This window comes from Lonchura striata, chromosome 5, assembly GCF_046129695.1.
Source record: "Lonchura striata isolate bLonStr1 chromosome 5, bLonStr1.mat, whole genome shotgun sequence".
Lineage (NCBI taxonomy): Eukaryota > Metazoa > Chordata > Aves > Passeriformes > Estrildidae > Lonchura > Lonchura striata.
This window is the reverse complement of record NC_134607.1, coordinates 32,774,181-32,793,535: the sequence shown is the minus strand read 5'-3', so window position 1 is coordinate 32,793,535 and position 19,355 is coordinate 32,774,181. Positions and strand designations below refer to the sequence as shown.

The window sequence follows — 19,355 nt, the reverse complement described above, 5'->3', positions numbered from 1 at the left end:
TTTTCAGAAGTAGTTGTTTTTTTTGAGGGAGGTCTTGTTCAACTACTGGCTGCTTGATTAACTGAATGAAAAGTATTTGTAGCAAAATACTGCAAAAAGGCTGTTGGAGAAAACATGGCAAATTCTAACTTCAGCCTGCTTATTTGGCACTTACTTGGCATGCAATCTGTTTCTGTCCATGTGTGAGAGCTACCTGCATGCAGTCTATTGTTCAGTAAGCCATCAAGCTGTAATCTTGCATTTTCAGTCTGCTGTCGATCAGAAGGCAAACCTTTAATCAGTATCTTTAAAAGAGATCAGGGTTAGTAAAAATCCATTATATTCACTTCTGTGATTATAGCAGCCAGTGTGTTGCAAATTCATTAGAGTCAATTTCAAACTCATTATAGTTTAGAAAATAAATCTCTACATGGCTAGTTTTTTAGGTCTTCTAGAAAAACAAACTTACCCATCTTACTTCTGTGTCCCAGCTGTGTATATTAAATTAATATCTGGGAATATGTGAAATTTAGTGCTGGTCACAGCTATTAGACATCAATGAAAATATTCAAACTCAAAGGCCCTTTTGAATGAAATACATAATGACTTTCAAAGTCAAATCAGTCCTTCATTGTGTTATTTTTTTTTATGGTAAACCACAGTGTGGTATAAGAGAAGCATAAATGATAACCAGATTCTGTCTGTAAATATATTTATCTTTTCTGTTTTGATACAGTCTCTGAGTGTTTTAAAGAAACTTTAGTCTCAAATTATGTTGACTTAATTCCTTTAAAGTACTTTTATTTTTACCAAAGCTTTTAACTGAAGACGAAGAAAGGAGAAAACCCCCACCATTACTTCTTAATCTTCCCATCATCTGACTCTTTTTCAAACATGAAGTCATAGTCATATTTTCTGCACTGCCATGGGCTTATACAGCATGTTCTGAATATAAGTAGCTGCAGCTGGAGTTATGGATAGTGTTGGATGAATATCTATCCATGCACTGCCTATGTGTCCCAGAAATTTGCACAGATACTTTCTCTAGTGTCATTTACATATTCTTAGTTTTAGCCCTCATATTTGTTGTATAGGCAACATTGCCTAAACTTTACCATTTAGATTTTTCATTATGTATTTGCTGGTTACAGTTAGGAAGATTTGTGTAAATGCTCTCTGTCTAAAAATATACTTTCTCAAGGTCTCTTGACTAACTTAAGCAAACAGTCTAATGTTATAATAAGAGAAGGGTCTGATCTTTGGCCAGAAAAGCCTCAGAGATTGATTCTTTATCAGAGATGGGTTCTTTATTGAAGGTCACTTTAAATACAGAGCCAAATAAAGAAGGGTAAGGCAGTTGCTTGCAAGATTGCCAGGCACTATGATTTGGCTCCCACTGAGCTGCTGGGAAAACTCAAGATGTAGGGATCACCCCTGCCCAGAGTGAGGTCATTGCAATGAGCACATTCCTATTTCAGGTGCCTCTTTTCTTCTTGGCACCTTTCAGATGAGAAGCAGTAGTGGATGAGATGGCCTTCCACAGTAAAAATGTCCACAAGCTCAAGTGTGACCCAACGGGGGCCTTGTGTTCCCCTGACTGTCTTTATATAGTTGGGTGATATTTTTCAGTTCATGCTTGAGCAGACATACCATTTGGAACATTCTCACCGGTGAGCAAGAGTAGGTCCTTTCACCAGCAATATTGTTGTCTGAAGTGGAGGGTGTTTGGCTCTTGGGAATTGACTCAAATGAATCAAGTGTTCAACATGATTGCTCTGAGCATCTGACCCTGTGTGTTCCCTGGGGCATCATTAGAGACAGGCAGCATCCAAAGCCCATGGCTTCTCTGCAAACACGTGTCAGTGCAGACTGTAGATGTGTAAAGGGAAATTCCTCCTGTTGCCCACACATACAAGCATAGTTTCCTTTAAAGTGAAGCTTCCATGTTTATGTAGGCTCTGTCTTTACATGAAAGGCAGGAACTCACAGGTTTTTTTGGCATTGTGTGGGAAGACAGTTTTAGAAGTCTTCTACCTGGTGTTTCTGAGCCTGTATAAATGGTTTTCTCAATATTCCCTAGACCACGTGTGGCTGTGATGTGTATTCCAATATATACCATACCAAGGACAACTGAATTTCCATATAAAGCAGTGTGTGAAGCAATTCCTTAAACAAAAAACATTTTTATTTGCCCATTGCATACATTACATTACACTTTGAAATCTTGTTTTCAGTCTATCCATGGCTCACTAATAACCTTTTCAGCCCTTTGGGCCCCTTTAAGCTCAGTTTAGAAAAATTCAGAGTAAGAGAAGATATACTGATGTTCCTGTTTTGTTTTGTTTTGTTTTGTCACATAAAGGAAGCAAAGGAAACAGAATCAGTGCTCCTGTTGAGCTGATTTTGCAGAATTCCATTCTTTTGCATCCTGTCTGGCAGTCACCAGACTTGCTAGTCATGATTAATATTTTGCTGAAAAAAATCAATATTACATTCCTTTTCTGATGTTCAGGTAATGTCAAGGAGAATCCAGGACAATCAGTTGGATACAGAGAGAGATTTAGGGATCCTGAGGTCTAGGGAAACAGTACATGTCCAAGCAGCGTAACCAGGCTCTTTATGTACTGTGAGTGTCGGTGAAATAAAGCTTGCACAGAAAGGTTTAATGTTTTTTCTAGTAGAACATTGGCTATTAATAGGGGGAAGAAAACACATGTACACACACACACACACACACACACACACACACAAAAAATGTTTGGGTACAATCCTTTGTTAAACCTGAAATAGAAGAGTTCCGTTTGTAAATCTTGAGAAGATTCTCTACATGCCACCACAGTGATTAGGGAGTCAGATATATTCCCCCACAGATCGTGATATGGAAAGGAAAGTATCTTAGATTTATGTTTCTATTGGAATTATACATCCAGTCTTAGGTTACAACAGAACCTGTCCTCCACTTTGAATTGCCACATGATATCTCAGTGATCTAAGTGTCTACTTCAGTCAGTCCTTTCTCACACAGCAGTTATCAGGGACTTAAGGGTGCTCCCTCCCTCCAGTTTCAGCCTATGTTTCTTATACACACCTAGTCACACCCACACAGTGGGTTCAAGGCTCTTTACAAGTCAGCATTTAATTGTGTGTACAAAGCAAATGCAACCAGCTTCCTTGTGAGAGTCTGAGACAGAACTGACCAGAATATCCTGTAGCCCCCTGACTGGAGGGAAAACACTGGGAGCTTGAACTGAAATCTCTGCTGCCAGTCAGTTCAAAGGGAAACTTTAGACTATGCTTTTTACATCACAGGTAAAATGTTCTACTAGAGAAATACCAATTCATTCTTTATGCACTGCACACTCCCAGTAACATGTCCTGAGAACATCTATTAGATCAAGCATTGTTGGCAAAGGGATTTTTAAACTCTATTAGTGCTGAAGGGGCTGACTTGCATATCTCTGTGAGTTGTGGGCAGCTTTGCCTATGCTCAAGACAAGAAAATTAGTCACTTAGGAGGATGGTGGTAACTGAATGAGGGTTTTGAGATGATACATTGCAAGGGTGAATAGTCTTGGATGGAGCTCCAAGATAGAGAAAAAAGAGACAGAGTTGTGAATTGGATGCAAACATCCTAAATCTCTCCTTTGAATCCTAACCTTAGTGTGCTCCAGGCCCTAAATAAAAATAAAGTTAATAAATGTACTTCACCATCTAAAGGATTTGGTGCTGGAAATGAGAAGTACCTTTGTTACAGTATGCCCTGAAACACTGAGCTCACATCTGAAAAGCTTGCTTACAGTGAAAGCAGCTTCAACAGTAGTGTTGGCAGAGTTATAGCTCACTGAACCAAGTCCTAAGCTAACATGTCTTTTCAATGCATTGCATTCATTGTCAGAGTATTTAAACTTAAGAAATCATGAAGGAAGAGTAATGCTTTTCAACTCATTCTTTCTCTCATCCCTTTTCATACTTTCTGATTGTATTGATAATTTTTCAATCTGAGAAGCTCTGCTGTGTTTGTCATGGCTGTGACATAAAGGTCTTAGCCTAAAATCAAAGGGACAAGTCTAGAGCTCAAGTGCTTGCACTTTGGAGGCTTAGAGTATAGATTCTTCTGCAGTGTGAGCTGTGAATGCCAAATACCCTGAGCATGGGAGGGTAGAGATGAATGCTTCTTATAAAAAGCCACAAGGTTGTAGGATTTCCCAGGTAGTATCGAACATTTTTACCTAATTACCAGGGAAAAAGCCAGGGTCGCCTCAGCACTTTATTGAGAGAACTATAAATACATAATAATTCCTTTGACTATCACTTTAAACATTTACTTTTTGCATTGTCAAAGCACATGGTTTTCTCAAGATATTTCCCATTTTCAGATAGTGGACTTAGCAAAATTCAAATCACTTCACATTCAGAGCTTGCACTTAAAAAGATAGATGCAGAGAAGAGGACAAAACCAGAATCGAAAACTGATGCAGCTCTTAGTTTCCAGATAAACATTATTGTATCCCTTTTTAAACTAAAAAAACAGAACATAAACAGCAAAATCCCTCTCTTTATCTATTATTCCTTGTTCCTGTTTCATCTTCCTTTTTAGGGAGGAGGAAATACTAAATTATTTTCATTCCTCTTCTTTCTTGCTTTTTGTACTTTGTTTATAAAGCATACAAGCTGGAAATCATCACTGTTCTTGCTTGGGAAAAATATCATTAGCTTCATAGGAAAAACATATTCGCTAAGAAAGCAGTTGAAAAATCCATGCAGATGTTAACTAGAGATACTGAAAAAAACAGTAGCCAAACAACCCCTCTGTTATTATAATAAGGTACATTTTGAAACACTTTCTGAAATTAAAGTTTCTAGTATTCTGTTCTTAATGGAGTTGGAGTTTTACATTCAGTTGTCTTAGTTCAACTAATTCTGCTGGATCTCTGAGTTGTTCAGAATGATAATTCACAAGACTTTGATAGATTAAGAGTCATGCTTTTTAGGTCTTAAGTGAATAATTTTGTTCTATGGTTCACAAGCACTTTGTTTGGGAGCAGGAAGGCAGACAGGGTCTAACTGATGTGCATATAAAATGGAAGTGAATCAAAATCCTTCCTAGATTAAAAGGATTCTTTTATATTCTCCATGCACATAAAAGATACTGAACTAGTGTTATGAAACTTGTAATGTTTTCTTTAAACAGTTTCATAGCTTTCTCCGAGGTTAGCATTCTTAGTGCAGAGGAAGACACTGCATTTGCTGTAGTGGCAGGATGAAATTTATTTGTCCATATAAACAGTAAGTGTTTTAAGTCTTTGTGGAAAGGCATCTCTTGGGATTTTCAAAATTTCTTTAGCCGTTAGTAAAGGTACTCTGTAGTTATGACAATCATCACTGGTTAAAGCATGTGACATTATTCTCAAAGAAATTTTATATGCAGAAATTTGGGTCTGAGAAAAATCATGCAATTTAGGGTATGTTTCTATTCTTAAGAAACAATAATATCAGTTATTGTAACAACACGTATAGCACAATTAAGAATTTAAAAACAATTTAGACTGATGGCTGTACTTTATCCACATATCAAACTGTTCTCTGATGCCCTGACATGACCAGTATCTGAGCTTTTTGTATCATTCCCGATCTCCTACTGATATCTGTGTGCTGCATTTTTCCACTCAGGTGTGCCCAGACTCCTTTTCTAAAGTGTTTTTATGGCCCCTACCAGATATGTGTGGAAATTAGCATCTCACAGTCTTTTAATGTATTATTTGTTGTTTGTTATTAATTGTTTGTTATTTGTCTTTGGGGTCACTGGGGAACTATTATCCCATATTTGCAGATAGAACTTATTAGGTTCCTTTAAAAAATACTGTGGTGATATAAAATACAGTTTCTTTGCTTTAAAACATAGCTGTAGCACAAGGACACATTACTCCATCTGTTCATTCCATTAATACTATATTCTCTGTTTAATGCCTTTGTTTGTCATTTGATCTAGACAATGTCTTTATGTATGTCATAGACAGTGCTTGATGGCTAATTATAGTCATTGTTTCCCATCCAACAGCAGTAGAAAACTGAAATTTCTTGGGAGAATGCCTCTCTCCTTATGACAGGTCTCTAGAGTTATTGTGCACATACACAAGTTTCAGTTCAATCTAGTCAATTTGGATGTTGAACTGAACTGGCCTGAACCTCTGGATCTTTAGAGGTTCATCTATCACTGAATAATGCAGCTGGACAGAGGGAGACAGTTGAATAACGAACAATATGCCAACTGTTCCTTCATTTATTCCTGCCATATTAAGAAAGTTGATAGAGTGTAGCTAATCTATTTGCTCACAATTTATTCCTTAGCAATAAGATATCATTTCTCTATTTCATGAGCTCACTCTTTGACTAATTTTATTAGAAGTCCTTCCATAGCATCATTTTTAATCACTTTTCATTCAGTTTTAGTTATGGGAAAATAGTAGAAAAGGATGGACTAAAGAGACATGAAAGTATTTCTTGAGAAACTCAGGTCAGCTTAAATAGAAATAGATCCAATAAACTTAAGTTAGTGAGCCTACAAAGACCAACAGAAAAGTGATCTCAATTAGCACTTTCACATGAAGCTTTATTCTGCAATGTCTAAAGTGCAGTCAAAAGGAGCGAGACAGCCCTGGCAACACCATGAGAGGAGGCAGGGCTGCAGTGCCTGGAGGAGGTGGCTGGAGCACCTGCCAGGTTGATGGGCAATGCTGGCCAAGAGACCTCAGGGAAAGAGCTGGTGGAGGGGTCTTACACCTTCTTTACCAAGGACACTCAGTGGGGTTTATCTCATCCACTAGTTCTCAGCCATGCATAGGTTCTGGATGTTAAAAAGATGCAGAATTTTGGCTACATATTGGTTGTATGCAACACTAAAAAATTCCTTATATTTCTCTTGTTATTTAGTTTAAAACATTCAGATACATTGATCCTTTATTAGACTGGTAGGGGTAGTCTTCAGTGATTTGGGCTAGGTACAATTTCAGAAATGAGTACTGAAGCAGAAATTGCCTGTTTTTCAGCATTGAGCCCACCACTCCCAGGGGTTTTCATATAAATGCAAGGACTTTTACTGAGTAGCTAACTGTAGAGCCTGTATGCAGGCATCCTGGGAGGGAGTTTTCAAAGCACTCAATTCATTAATATAAGTCTACTTCCACCAAAAATTATATTTTTAGCCACAGCTGTGAATGAACAGTTGGATTATTCCATAAAAACACTGAAAAGCCTTCCTTTCTATTTAAAAATGCCTTCTTAAGCTGATAGGTAGCAGCAGGTGTAGATGTTAAAAGTAACTTTATTTTTGTTATGGTGCTCAGTCACTGCTAGAGCACCAACTGTTAAAATGAACACAGATGGGCATTTTTTCCCTAATGGTATGACTTCTCCCAGGAAAGTCATACCATTAGGGAAAGGCTTCTTACCTTCTTTTCTTTTACTGCAGTTTTCAGAGTAATCATTTTTCATTAAGGTGGAGGTGGTGAAAAAGGCACCACAGCAATTAAAAATCCATTAATAGTTAAATTATATTTTTTTAATCTGAACCATTACTGCATCTACAATGGTCTTCACTGTATGACATTCATCCCATGACATCAGCTGCAAGCTTTATGTTTTGTTCATCTTTCTGCCTCTACCTGTGAAATTTTAAAACTGGTTATGATTTTTTTTTTTTTTTTACTATTTTTATATGCCTGAGTAAAACCATGTACATGTATGTATATGCAGAGGTACATAACTGAAAGGAAATATAGTTATTGGTTATTCAAAGGTGAACTAAACAAACAAAATTCTTCTTAAATTAGGCACCCAGACTATAAATAGATTAAATACCATGAACTAAGAGCCCCAAATATTTTGAAGGTAATAATTGAGAAAACGCAGTGAAGTAACAGGCTTGAAAATCAGTTTTATCTCTTTAAAACTAAAACATTATGAAGAATCAGGTTCACTACAGTGTGATTTGAAAGAGACAAGGAAATTGTCATTTCGCATAGTAGATGGACTCCAGAAATGTTCACTCTCTAAGTATCTACTGATGTTGATTAAAAGCCATGTAGATGTACACAAGAAAGCTTTATTCCTCTTTTATTTGCTAGTGTCCAGACAATCTTCCATAAAGATAAAAGAAAGTTTACTACGAAAAGCCACACCAATTTTATAGTCGGTCCTTAAAGTGCACTAAAGTACGTAATGCAAGAGAATTTTTCTTTTGATTCTAATCCAGAAATTACAAAAGCCTTTTTATGTCTCCTTTCTAAAAATGAAGGTTTGCAGGAAGAACAGACACAGAGCATCAACTATCATTTAAGTTTACATGTCTGGCTCTCATCTTTGCCATGAGTATCTTTTGTAAACATACTTTGGATCACAAGATGTTTCATCTTTGGGCAAGGAAAGAAGGATGTCATGTCAGCACAGCACCTAAAGAAAACAATAAAAAAATCTTCATGCATTTAGAAAAACCCTCAGTGTGTCATACATTTATGGAGCTGCAGTAAATCTGTAGCTGCCACAGATTCATTTTGCATATTATATTTAATATGTCAATGATGGTAAAGGATTGGTCTCCTACAAAGGTAAAAATGAAACAAATATGTCTTGTTCAGGAATTCACAATCTCTCATGACATGACAGTTTAGATGTGAATTGCAAATTAAATGCAAGCAGTGTCCTTTATTTTGAAAACAAAACAAAGTCAAAGGGAATCAGTCACATAGTTCCCTGCATGTTGGTTGTAGTTAGCAAAAAGAAACAGCCACAAAAAATTGTTGTTAATGGTATTCCCAAATAAATGTGATTAAAATAAAATTTTGTTTGCTTAAACTCATACCCTGGGCAGAATGAACAAGAAAATCCCTTTTATTTTATGGCATTATGTTGAGGGCAATGGCAACACATTCAGGAATTTGTGGCTCTCTTGTAAAGTCCTGTGTAAATTGTTTTACTGCAAGGTAGGAACTTTCTGATGTTAATGTTAGTTGAAGTTATACTGTCAAATAGCTGTACAGTGTGTCCAGACCCAGGGACTCTAAAACACAGTTTAATACTAGAAGATACTGTGCCATTCATTGTGTCATAACAGCTTTCCCTAGTTTGAGAGATTAAGTATAGAACAGGACAACTCACATGTAACACTGTTTTGGTGCTTATTTATGCACAAATATTACCATAAACCTCTGAAGTCACTGAAAAGATTTTTTTTAATTTTTTTTTCACCATCATAGACTTTTATGAGATCAGAATAATTTTGAGACAACTATTTCATCTTGCCTCTTGATTGCATAATCAAGAACTGCCGATATTTACAAAATTCCAAGATGTGTTCATATTGCTATGTGTTCATATTGCTATGTGCAGTGGCGTATATTTTACTAACTGTCAGTACCTTGATTCTATTAGGACTTAATTGTCCTTTGCTCATTGATGCAATTTAGGCACAGCATCCTAGATGTTGCATAATTTCATGGCAACAGCAAATGATACTATGTAACAGTTGTGAAATTAATTTTAGAACTATTTTAGAAAATAGATTTTTTTTCCTTTAAGCACCTGTATCTCCTGAAGCTATTTTAGGGCATTTTATCACAGAAATGAATCCCATATGACTACAAATAGGCATACAAAATTCCTAAGGGCAAATAGGTAGAGATTATATAATGTATAGCGACAACGTGATGTTACATGAAAGGTATGTATGTTTGACTTAATAAATGTTATTATATCTTTAGTAAATGTAGGATCGTGTATGTTTGCTGTGGATTGGGATAATTTATTGCAAAACCTTGTCTGAATGGTAAAAGGATTTGAAATTTCATATTAAACTATATATTGAAGAGCTAAGGATGAACTAATTGCAGAACTACCCCAAATAACTTTTTTACTCTTGAAGAGGATTTCAAGGTGATGTGGATGGGCACAGTGCTGTCATTTTCACAGATTCTATTTATTTCAGGACTGTGGTTCCAAAATTCTCCCAGAGGAGTCCTGTGGCTTGCAGCCTCTCTCTCATGAATACCTCTCAGCAATTTCACAGACAGTGTTTAAGACCTGTGAAGCTGGAGACACGAAAGGTTTGTACCTTTTTTTCCTGAAAATTAACCTCATCAAATAAAAACTAGAAAAAATGTTAACTCTTTGCTGTGGATATGCACTAACCTATGCACAATGAATTGAACTAATCATTCCAAATTTGTAGCAGCCAAAATATATACCAATCCTGCAATGAAGAATGGCAAATGGCAAATTCCCTGCTAAAGCACTAATATTTCTTAAATAAGTTACATTTTCAGAGAAGCCAAGCAATGTCATTTCCCCTCATAAGATAACTCAAAACTTCTGCAGAAATAGGTGACATACACTGTCCTTGAGCTATGTACAGAGGCTGAGATGGAACAGCAGAGATAAAGACATAACCTTACTTCTTCTGACATTAATGGTAAAATTTAGAAGGCTGCTTTATAGTTAAGTACAACCAGGAGTTCATTACTCATTTCTAATCCTTTGATGTAGAACAGAGACAGTAATTCAGGATCCTACCAAAGACAAAAGTGACTTCCTTCTCTCCTAGTCACCATGGCACTTCTTTAGAGGAAGCTCAACACCATACCAAAGATACACTTAATTTATACAATTTCTCTCTCTGTCCCTCTTATAATCAATAAATGCAAATTGGAATATGCAACAGAGGAAGTGTCTTTCCTTCGTGTTTACATCATGGAATGAAATTATGATTTATCGACCAAAAAAATCTTTTTTCTTTCAGAATTTCTTTGATTCACATCCAGTTTGAACCAGGGTATCGTATCAAAATTAGCTCATTGTTCAATATTGTTGCATTACCAATAATACAGAAGTCAGCAAACATAAACTGTGTTTTACTTCTCAGAGGGAAAGAGAGGAAAATAACTAAAAGAGAACATGAGAGCCCAACCTGTGCTAAATTCCTGCAGATGAATCAGGTTACTGCACTCTGTAGAAATGTGGTTTGTAGCAATAACAAAATCTGGTGTGTAAGATATCACAGATTCACTTCTAATTTTCTGTTGCTGTGATGCATATATTTTAATTATATCCCACTTTCCATTCTTCCTACAACTGTATCCAGTTTAAAGTAATTCTATGTGATCTCTGTCTGCATTGAGCAGCTGTCTGGATTTGGGTCCATCAGAGACATAAAATGATGTCCAGCCAAACGAATGTGTCATTTGGTTACAAGGAGTAAATCTCAGTTTGGACATAAATCCATTGTCCTAAGGCTCTTTATTCTGTAGCAAGTCATGTCCTTCTAAAAATATTTTTTACTTTTTTTTTTTTTTTTTTCATCAATACAGCTAGAACAAAAAGTAAAATACTTCCATAGCCTATTCAGAGAAAAAGCTTTTTGAAGACCTTAGGGTACCAAATAAACACCAAATACAGAAGTAATGAAGTCATAAATCAACAAATTAGCACCAGTTTAGGTTAAATATTTAGATTTTGCCTTACCAAGCTAGAATAGTATTTTCTCTTTACAATGATAATTGCTTGGCACTATAGAAAAACCTTGATTTTAAATTTGAAAGCAAAATATGTTTAATTGTGGCTATGACAATGTAAAAGGATAAATAAAAATAAAAGACTCTGAAAGAAAAAGCAAAACTATCAAATTAAGTGTATAGCTGTTATTGGTTAAAACTTTCAATTTTAAGCTAATCTGCTTTAAATTGAAAGTAAACAATCCTAACTAATTATTTTGCAAGTATATTTTTTTTCATGCCATTTTATGAGAACAGTTTTAGGGAGTACTGGCAATGTTTAATCTCATATCTTAAGAAGATTTATGTACTCAACTGATAACTACTCTAATGAGCCAAAAATCCAGCTTTCACTCTTCCTGTGGAAACCTCCTACTTACAGGTTTTCATGAAAGTTTGATTATGCCAATTTTTAATTTGTGAAGAAACTAACAGTGTGTCTCTCTTGCTGTCATTCACTTAATTGTTGGTAAACTTGCCCTTGCCTGATAGAGCCAGTGTTAATGCTTTTGCCTGAAGCACTGCATTATGTGCTGCTAACTTATATAAGTGAGGAAATAGCAAGTTAAAATTGCTATAGAATATAAGCCTAATTTCCAAACTAATATTGTTTGCAATTTTTCACTGTTGTCTTCTTTTTTATGAGATTCATTTTATCTTTTAACACAATCTTATTTTTGATGGTGAAGAATGCATTGACCAACTGTTGGGAAATTGCAGCAGGAAAAGTTCATAGCAGTTGGATTTAAAGTGCATATATTTACACGCATCATTAAAAAAATCTATGTAAATACAAAACCAGAAATTATTCTGTTAGCATTAAATGCTAGTGCTTCCTAAAAATTTGAATTTATCTTCATATATCTGTATTCTCAAATCTTTTTAGATTTGCCGCTAACCTTTAGCAAATGCCAAAAAACTGATCTATGTTTTTCTTTAATATACCTAGGGAGCTATTGAACATAAACCAAGCTATTTAAAAGAAGCTTTTTAAAAGTTACTTGTCACTTTCAGTTGCCAAAGTTTAAACTTTTATTGTTCAGATATTTTGGCTCCTCAATATTCATTTTATATAGTTCCACTTTTGTAGTTTATTACCTTAAACCAAATCAGTTCGTTAAAGTATGGGATGTTTAAAAGAAAATTCCATAAGATGAGGGATCTCATATGTTTTAGACATTGCCAGAACTTTTTTATATTTGGGTTGAAAGAAAAATTATAACATCAGGAAAAAAATAATGAGTTTTCATATAATTTTAAAATATAGGTCACTACCTGAAACATCTCTCAAACAATTTACTACAGTAGTGGCAGGGTCTGAGTCCAGACTTCAAACCAACTAACCATTCTGTCCCTGCTCTCTTAGTCAAAAGATACAAAGCAGTAAAAGGTGTTGGCATGGCACTTATTGCTGGGTTATCTGATACCTGGCATTTTTCGATTTCTTTGTGAGACTGCTGTGAAGCTGGGAATGACCATTTACTCATGGGTTGCAAAGTGGGAGCCAACAGCAAAATCCACAAGTAGCAATAGAAATCTTAGAGGAATACTTAGAAATCTCAAAGTATTCCTGGCCCCAGTGGTGGCCAGGAGACTACAGCCTGGAAAAGGGTCCTCAAAGTCAAGGAAGGGTCAGCATGAGTAAGGGACTCACAACAGTCAGCACTGGGAGGCCACAGTAAGAGAAATTGCTTAAATTCAGCCTCTGGTGTCCCAGCTGAGGAGGGTATTCATTTGGAAGAGAACTCCCTGCTCCAGAACGTGATTATCTACTTTGTAATTTCAGATAATTATTCAATTTAACCCTTTGATAAAAATTCTACATAGGATCTCTCTTAGGGACCAAAGTTCAGGTCTCTTTTTCACACAAAAATTACCAGGTTCCAAGCATGCTCTTTTCCAGTTCTAATGAATTTTGAACTTTAAAGTGGTCCTTAACTGAGTGGGGAATATTTGCCCTAAGAGCTGCATGATTAAGATGCAGAAAATGCAAGTTTGGAACTCCTCTGAGCAAGAAGCATGGGGTATCTCTATCTTCCTGCTTGCACCCTCCTACCGTGGTCCTGAGTGTCCCTCCTTCCTCTGTCCATGCCGTGAACTGGGCTGCTGCCCAGCACAGCCTCCACGAGGCACTCATGCCCATGGGAGCAGGGGAAGCTGGGTTATGCTCACTGAACCACAGTGTGCTCAAAGCCAGTGTCCAGGGTTTTGGTTTGGTTCACTCTGCTATCTATAATTTTCTCCTGTGCATCTGAGGGTGGTGTATGTTTGGCACAGCACGGAAATAGGGGAAGCTGTGCAGGGTACACAGAAACTGGCATTGCATGGTTGTGGCACCATGGGATGTATTTGTGCCTTAGATGTACCCATGAGGGCTCCCATACAAAAAAAACCTTGACGATTTTATTTAGAAGGACTTCTTTATCTGCTTAGATGACTCACCCTGCTACTTACCAAAACACAGTCACTTGGAGTTTTGCCTAAATGGAAACACAGGCTGCCTCCCTGGAAATTCTCTTGCTCCTGAGGTAGCAGCTGACTCTCCCAAGGCCATGGGGACCCTTCATGGTTTCTTCATTCAGCCTTTCCCTCAGGTTTCTTCACTCAGCTTTTCCCTCCATCCCTGGCCAGGTGAAATGTCAAAAGGAAGCCTTGGGTTTTTTTGCTGTGGCTTCCTGTGCAGCAGCAATCCATCAGACACAGCTGGTTGAGCTGCTGCCTGGTAGCGGTGGTGGGGACAGACTCTAAGGCCAGGTCTGATCTCCAAGTATTTGATTTTGGGGCTGTTTTCTGGGCTGTGGTGAGAGATCCATCTGTGGTAGAATAGCCTGATAGCACTGACACAAGGACCTTAGGCCTTTGCACTCTTAATTGTGTAATGCCTTTAATACAAACAAAAAAAGGTTTTGCTGGCAGTTACATAGACACTGGATGATACTGTCAGCACTGTGTACTTATAAGATCTAGAAAAATGCTTTCTTTTGTTCATTCGAATATAAAGGCAACTCAAAAGTTTTCTGTCTTCCTTCGGAAATTAAATCCCACAAGCTTCCAGTAGAATTTTGCGAAAGAATCATTTTAGAAAACCAAAATAACAAAACCATTTAACCTTAGATGAAGGATTACTAAAACCCATTGATCACTTTGTGCTCCTAATTTTCAAAATTATTTTTGTAAATAAGATCAGGCTCTAATAAATCACATAAGTTATTCATTTCACTTTATTGTCTTCTTCTGGAATGTATTTGTGTATTCTGGGACAGTCCTCTGAATTATCACAAATTAAAAAAAAAATAGTGTATTGGAAGGAAATTCTTAATTTTGTTTCATTTTTATATCAATTGCTCTCAACCATACACCCAACCTTTAGATGTTTCATTGTAGATGAGAATTAATCTTCAGACATGTCTGAATGTGAATATTTTATTTTTGCATTCAACCTCCTCACCCATTTTCTCTTTCTCATATCCCTTCCATTGAGAAAGGACAAGCTGCTACAGGAAAGGCAACATGTATTCAGAAATGAACCCACAAATGGCTGTCAAATTTGATCATTTGCAGCTCTTTCAGGAAAAGGAAAAAACTCCCACCCTAACTAAATGAAAAGGGCATAAGATAGTGACAGGAAATAGTCTCTTCAAAGGGTTGGAGGGCATTTAATTTAGGGAAAGCTCCCTTATGAGGTTTCTTTACTCATACATAAGTTGGCAAATACTCAAAATTATCTTACTTCCTGTGCAATAAAACTACTCAGAAGAATGCAGAGGAGGTGCTGACATTCATTGCTGTTTTCCAGGGCAATGGATTGTTCCTTGCCTCAGCTGCTCTGACAACAGGACCTGTGACTGGAGAGCAATAACATGGCAGCCCCACGGCTGCCGCCACTCTGTGCTGGCCAAGCCCGAGCTCCAGCGCTGCGTGGAGGGCAGAAAGGTAAGTACCAGGCTTTGCACTTTAATTCATTCTTTCAAAATATTTTTAAGATTGATATGTGGTAAAAATCCCTTTTTAACTAGAGAAATATTTGGGTGAAAAGTTCACAGGGATGAAAACCAACCTTAGTCCTAATTTAGCCTCATATGCAGACACAGTTGCCTGCTGCTGTTTCACAGAGGATCTTAGGTCACACCACTGGAGTTTCAGGACATACAGTGTGTGTGATTAGCAGTCAGACCTGCAGTGAGTACACAGGACAGCAAATGGAGGACGAATTTGCATTGTTGTCACAGTTTTGTCTTACATAAAAGTTGGTTTTCTTCTGCTGCATACCTAATGCATGGCATTGCTTGTGCACACTAATCTTACCAAGTCTTCTTGCACATTCTTTTCTTTTAGTGAAGCTTCTAAAGTGATTGCTTGGAAATACAAGGTCTCCTTAATAAGCATGCTATGACTGTTATACTGTTGAGAGAGAGCTCTGATCTGAGGCTCAGGTACCTTACTGAGGATACAAGTATCCAGAAAGTAAGTAATTGACTGTTATAAAGCTCTTTGAAGTGTATTGCTTAGGTAAAAAAATAGTTACTAAAAGTGGAATTTTGATAAAATTCAAGAGCATTTCCTTATAGACATATACAAAAACAAAAGTCTTTCAATTAACATTTTCTCCTTCATTTCTGATAAATTTCTTGCCCCGCACAAGGTACTTTATTGCCATTTTGCTTTATTTCTGCCTGTGGTTTTCTCTGTTACTATAGAGCTGTTGGTTACTCCTAGAATATTTTTCAAAAAAAAATAATGCTTTTTATGACAGAGGAGAAGTTCAAGTTGCTCCTCATGTACTAAACAAGCTCTTCTGTATTGACCACAATAAAAAATATTCAATAATTTAATTACTTTGCTTTGGTCTTTAATTTCCATGGACATCAGGCTGCTTTGACAAGCAACCACCCTTTGGTCAGGTAATCAAAGGACAGCAGAGGAACAACATGCCTCTATGGAAGTGGATTGACAGGGTGTTGCTGAGAGGATTTGCAGACATTTCCACATCCCACATGTGACAACTCATATTGATGAGTGTCAAAAACAGGACAGCATTTGTAAAGGCTTTATCAAAACCAAGTAAATAAAATTAATGTCTGTGAATTTTAATTTCTTAATTCAAATTTCATGATGTTCTGTCTGAGGTCACTGATCTATTCTATTGTCAAATGACAGCAGAGTGAGCTACATTAACACCTTAAGAGAAATCTCTGTAACTAATAGCACTTGTTTCCCATTCTGCATCTTTTACAGAAGTCTCCTGACACTGTCTGATAACCTTTGCTGCTCTGTAGAAATCTGCTGAGTTACCTCTGTTACCTTTGCTTGGATGGATATTGAATTGGTTTATTCTTTTAAAGTCATCGCTCTAAAGCATGTTCCCCTTTTAGTGCATTTCTCCTGTCTCTTTCTCCCAGAAGTTATTTTTGTCATAACTTTGTAGTGATTTTAGTTTTCTCTGAAATTCACAGCACAGAAGGCTGGTTGGAATGAGTCCAGAGGAGGGCCAATGAGTGGATCACTGGGCTGGGGCACCTCTGCTATGAAGACAGGCTCTGAGAGCTGGGGCTGTTTAGTCTGGAGAAGGCTCTGGAGAGGCTTTAGAGCAGCCTTCCAGTATCTGAAGGGAATCTAGCAGAGAGATGGAGAGGGACCTTTTTACAAGGGCCTGTAGTAATAGGACAAGGGGGATGGCCTTGAGCTGAAAGAGGGTTGGTTTAGATATCAGGAAGAAATTCTTTAAGGATTGTGAGGCTCTGGCAGAGGTTGCCCAGAGAAGCTGTGAACTTGCAATCCTTAGATCCAGGCTGGATGGGGTTCTGAGCAACCTGGACTACTGAAAGGTTCCCTGCACATGTCAGAGTTGAAACTAGATGATCTTTAAGGTTCCTTCCAACCCAAAGTATTCCATGATTCTATGATCATGATAAGACATAAACAGTGTAAGTCTGTGATTATATCTTTTAATTTAAATAGGAGGTGTTAGTCTCTATACCATTGTCAGATTTCAACTTTGTTAGCTGGAAGCTGTTTTCATGTGCTTCTCTATTAGTTCTATAAGGGAGAAAAAAAATTTAAAAGCCTACTTTGAATGAATATGAAGGGAATCATGCAACGATGAACCAGTGCTGTGCTGTGTTCCAGACTTATGTTCACTTCAGCAAGTGATGAATTGAGATGTAAAGTGAATGTTCTATTTGACTGAAATGCAGCACATGAAAGATCAACTGTGTCTTTAAGTACAACCCTTCTATTTTTCTTGTGTTCCATGGAACAATGGTAAAAGGCAGCAGATATCTCTTGGTCACTAACTTTTTGTATTCATCAGTCTTTCTGAAATATACTTATGGTCACCCAAACAGAACACATCTTTCCTACCTGCATCATAATTAAGCCTTCAAAAATGCTTTCTAATTTCCTTTCTAACTCCAGGCTGCTTTTATTTCTTATATTAAAATTGATTTGTTTTCCAAAGCTCATCTGAGCTTTATAATCTTTCTCTGTAACTGAAATCCATTTCCTTAGCTATGAGTTCCAATTGATTTCACATCATCATTAACTGCTGTTTTAGTTTGTGTTTTAGTGCATATAAAACTGTTTGAGCTAAGTTGTTTCTGTGTGTTTTGGTTTAACCTAGCAGGCAGCTGTACACCACACAGCCATTCACTCACGTGCCACAGGGATAAGGGAGACAATCAGAAAATAGATAAAACTTGTGGATTCAGAAAAAGACAGTTTTAGTAGAATGGAAGAGAAAGGGAAAATAGTAATAATAGTAGTAGTAGTAATAATAATAATAATAATAATAAATACACAAAGTAATGAACAATGCAATTTCTCAACACCCACTGACTGATGCCCATCCCATCCCAGAGCACAGCTGCTGCCCCCCAGCCAATTCCCCCAGTTTTATTGTTTAGCATGATGCCATACGGTTTGAAATACCCCTTTGGCCAGTTGGCATCAGCTGCACAGGCTGTGTCCACTCCCAGTTTTTTGTGCCATCCTCCTCTCTGGCAGGGAAAAATAGAAGCAGAAAAGTCCATGACTTAGTGTAAGTGCTGCTCAGCAACACGAAACCCTCAGTGTGTCACCAACGTTGTTCTTATCCTGAATCCAAACCACAGCACTGTACCAGCTACTAGGAAGAAAATTAATTCTATCCCACCCAAAACCAGGACACTTGGTTTCATAAAAACATAAGACCCCCTGTAGTGAAACAATAACACTCAAGCTGTTGGAGATATGAGAAAATATGTACATGCACAGAAACAGTTTTATGAGGCCTTATTTTGCTTTATGATGTGTTAGCAAGAATAGTCAGTCATATGTTTGTATTTCATACACAGTAAACAGGAAAATGTTGAAGTGCTGAGGTTAAGGTTGTTCTGGCTGATAGATTTTCTTTCAGTCCACTTTTACTATCAGCAGTCTTTTTTCTCTTCCACTTTAAGGGTAGAGAGATGCTGACTGTCTCATTCTTAGGGAACTCCATAATGAATCAAATAATTCAAATTCCTAATTGAATCTAATAAATTGTTCACCATAATAAAATATTTTACATCATAATAAAATATCTGTATTATATTAGCTCAACAAAATTCTCTGTAGCTGTGATTAATGACTTTTTACTGTAAGACATATACAAATTTATTGATAATGCTTTGATTTTTGTACAAGATTAATTTTGTACTTTTAAAAATGTGTCATAACAGGTTATTTATCCCATTAGCAGTATATAGAAAGTTGGCCTCAATAGCAGGAATGATATATATTTTGCTTATCATTGAGAAATAGTAACCATAGTTTAGTCTTATAATAAAATACCGTTGAGTCATGTGTAATTAAGAACAG

At 36.8% G+C, this 19,355-nt stretch overlaps 1 protein-coding gene across 2 annotated transcripts in view; it reads left to right on the top strand.

Annotated features, from left to right (window-relative positions):
* Positions 1-19,355, top strand: part of CPED1 (cadherin like and PC-esterase domain containing 1) — a 144,748-nt gene that overhangs the window by 112,864 nt on the left and 12,529 nt on the right. Inside the window, exons 17-19 of one of the 2 annotated variants that reach the window (XM_021553508.3) lie at positions 9,959-10,076; positions 15,316-15,452; positions 15,855-16,001. In XM_021553508.3, coding sequence (XP_021409183.2) covers positions 9,959-10,076; positions 15,316-15,452; positions 15,855-15,857 — 258 coding nt within the window. In that variant the 3' untranslated portion in view covers positions 15,858-16,001. Of the gene's footprint in view, positions 1-9,958; positions 10,077-15,315; positions 15,453-15,854; positions 16,002-19,355 lie in introns of those variants that run through there. The other variant, XM_021553506.3, reaches the window with a different exon arrangement.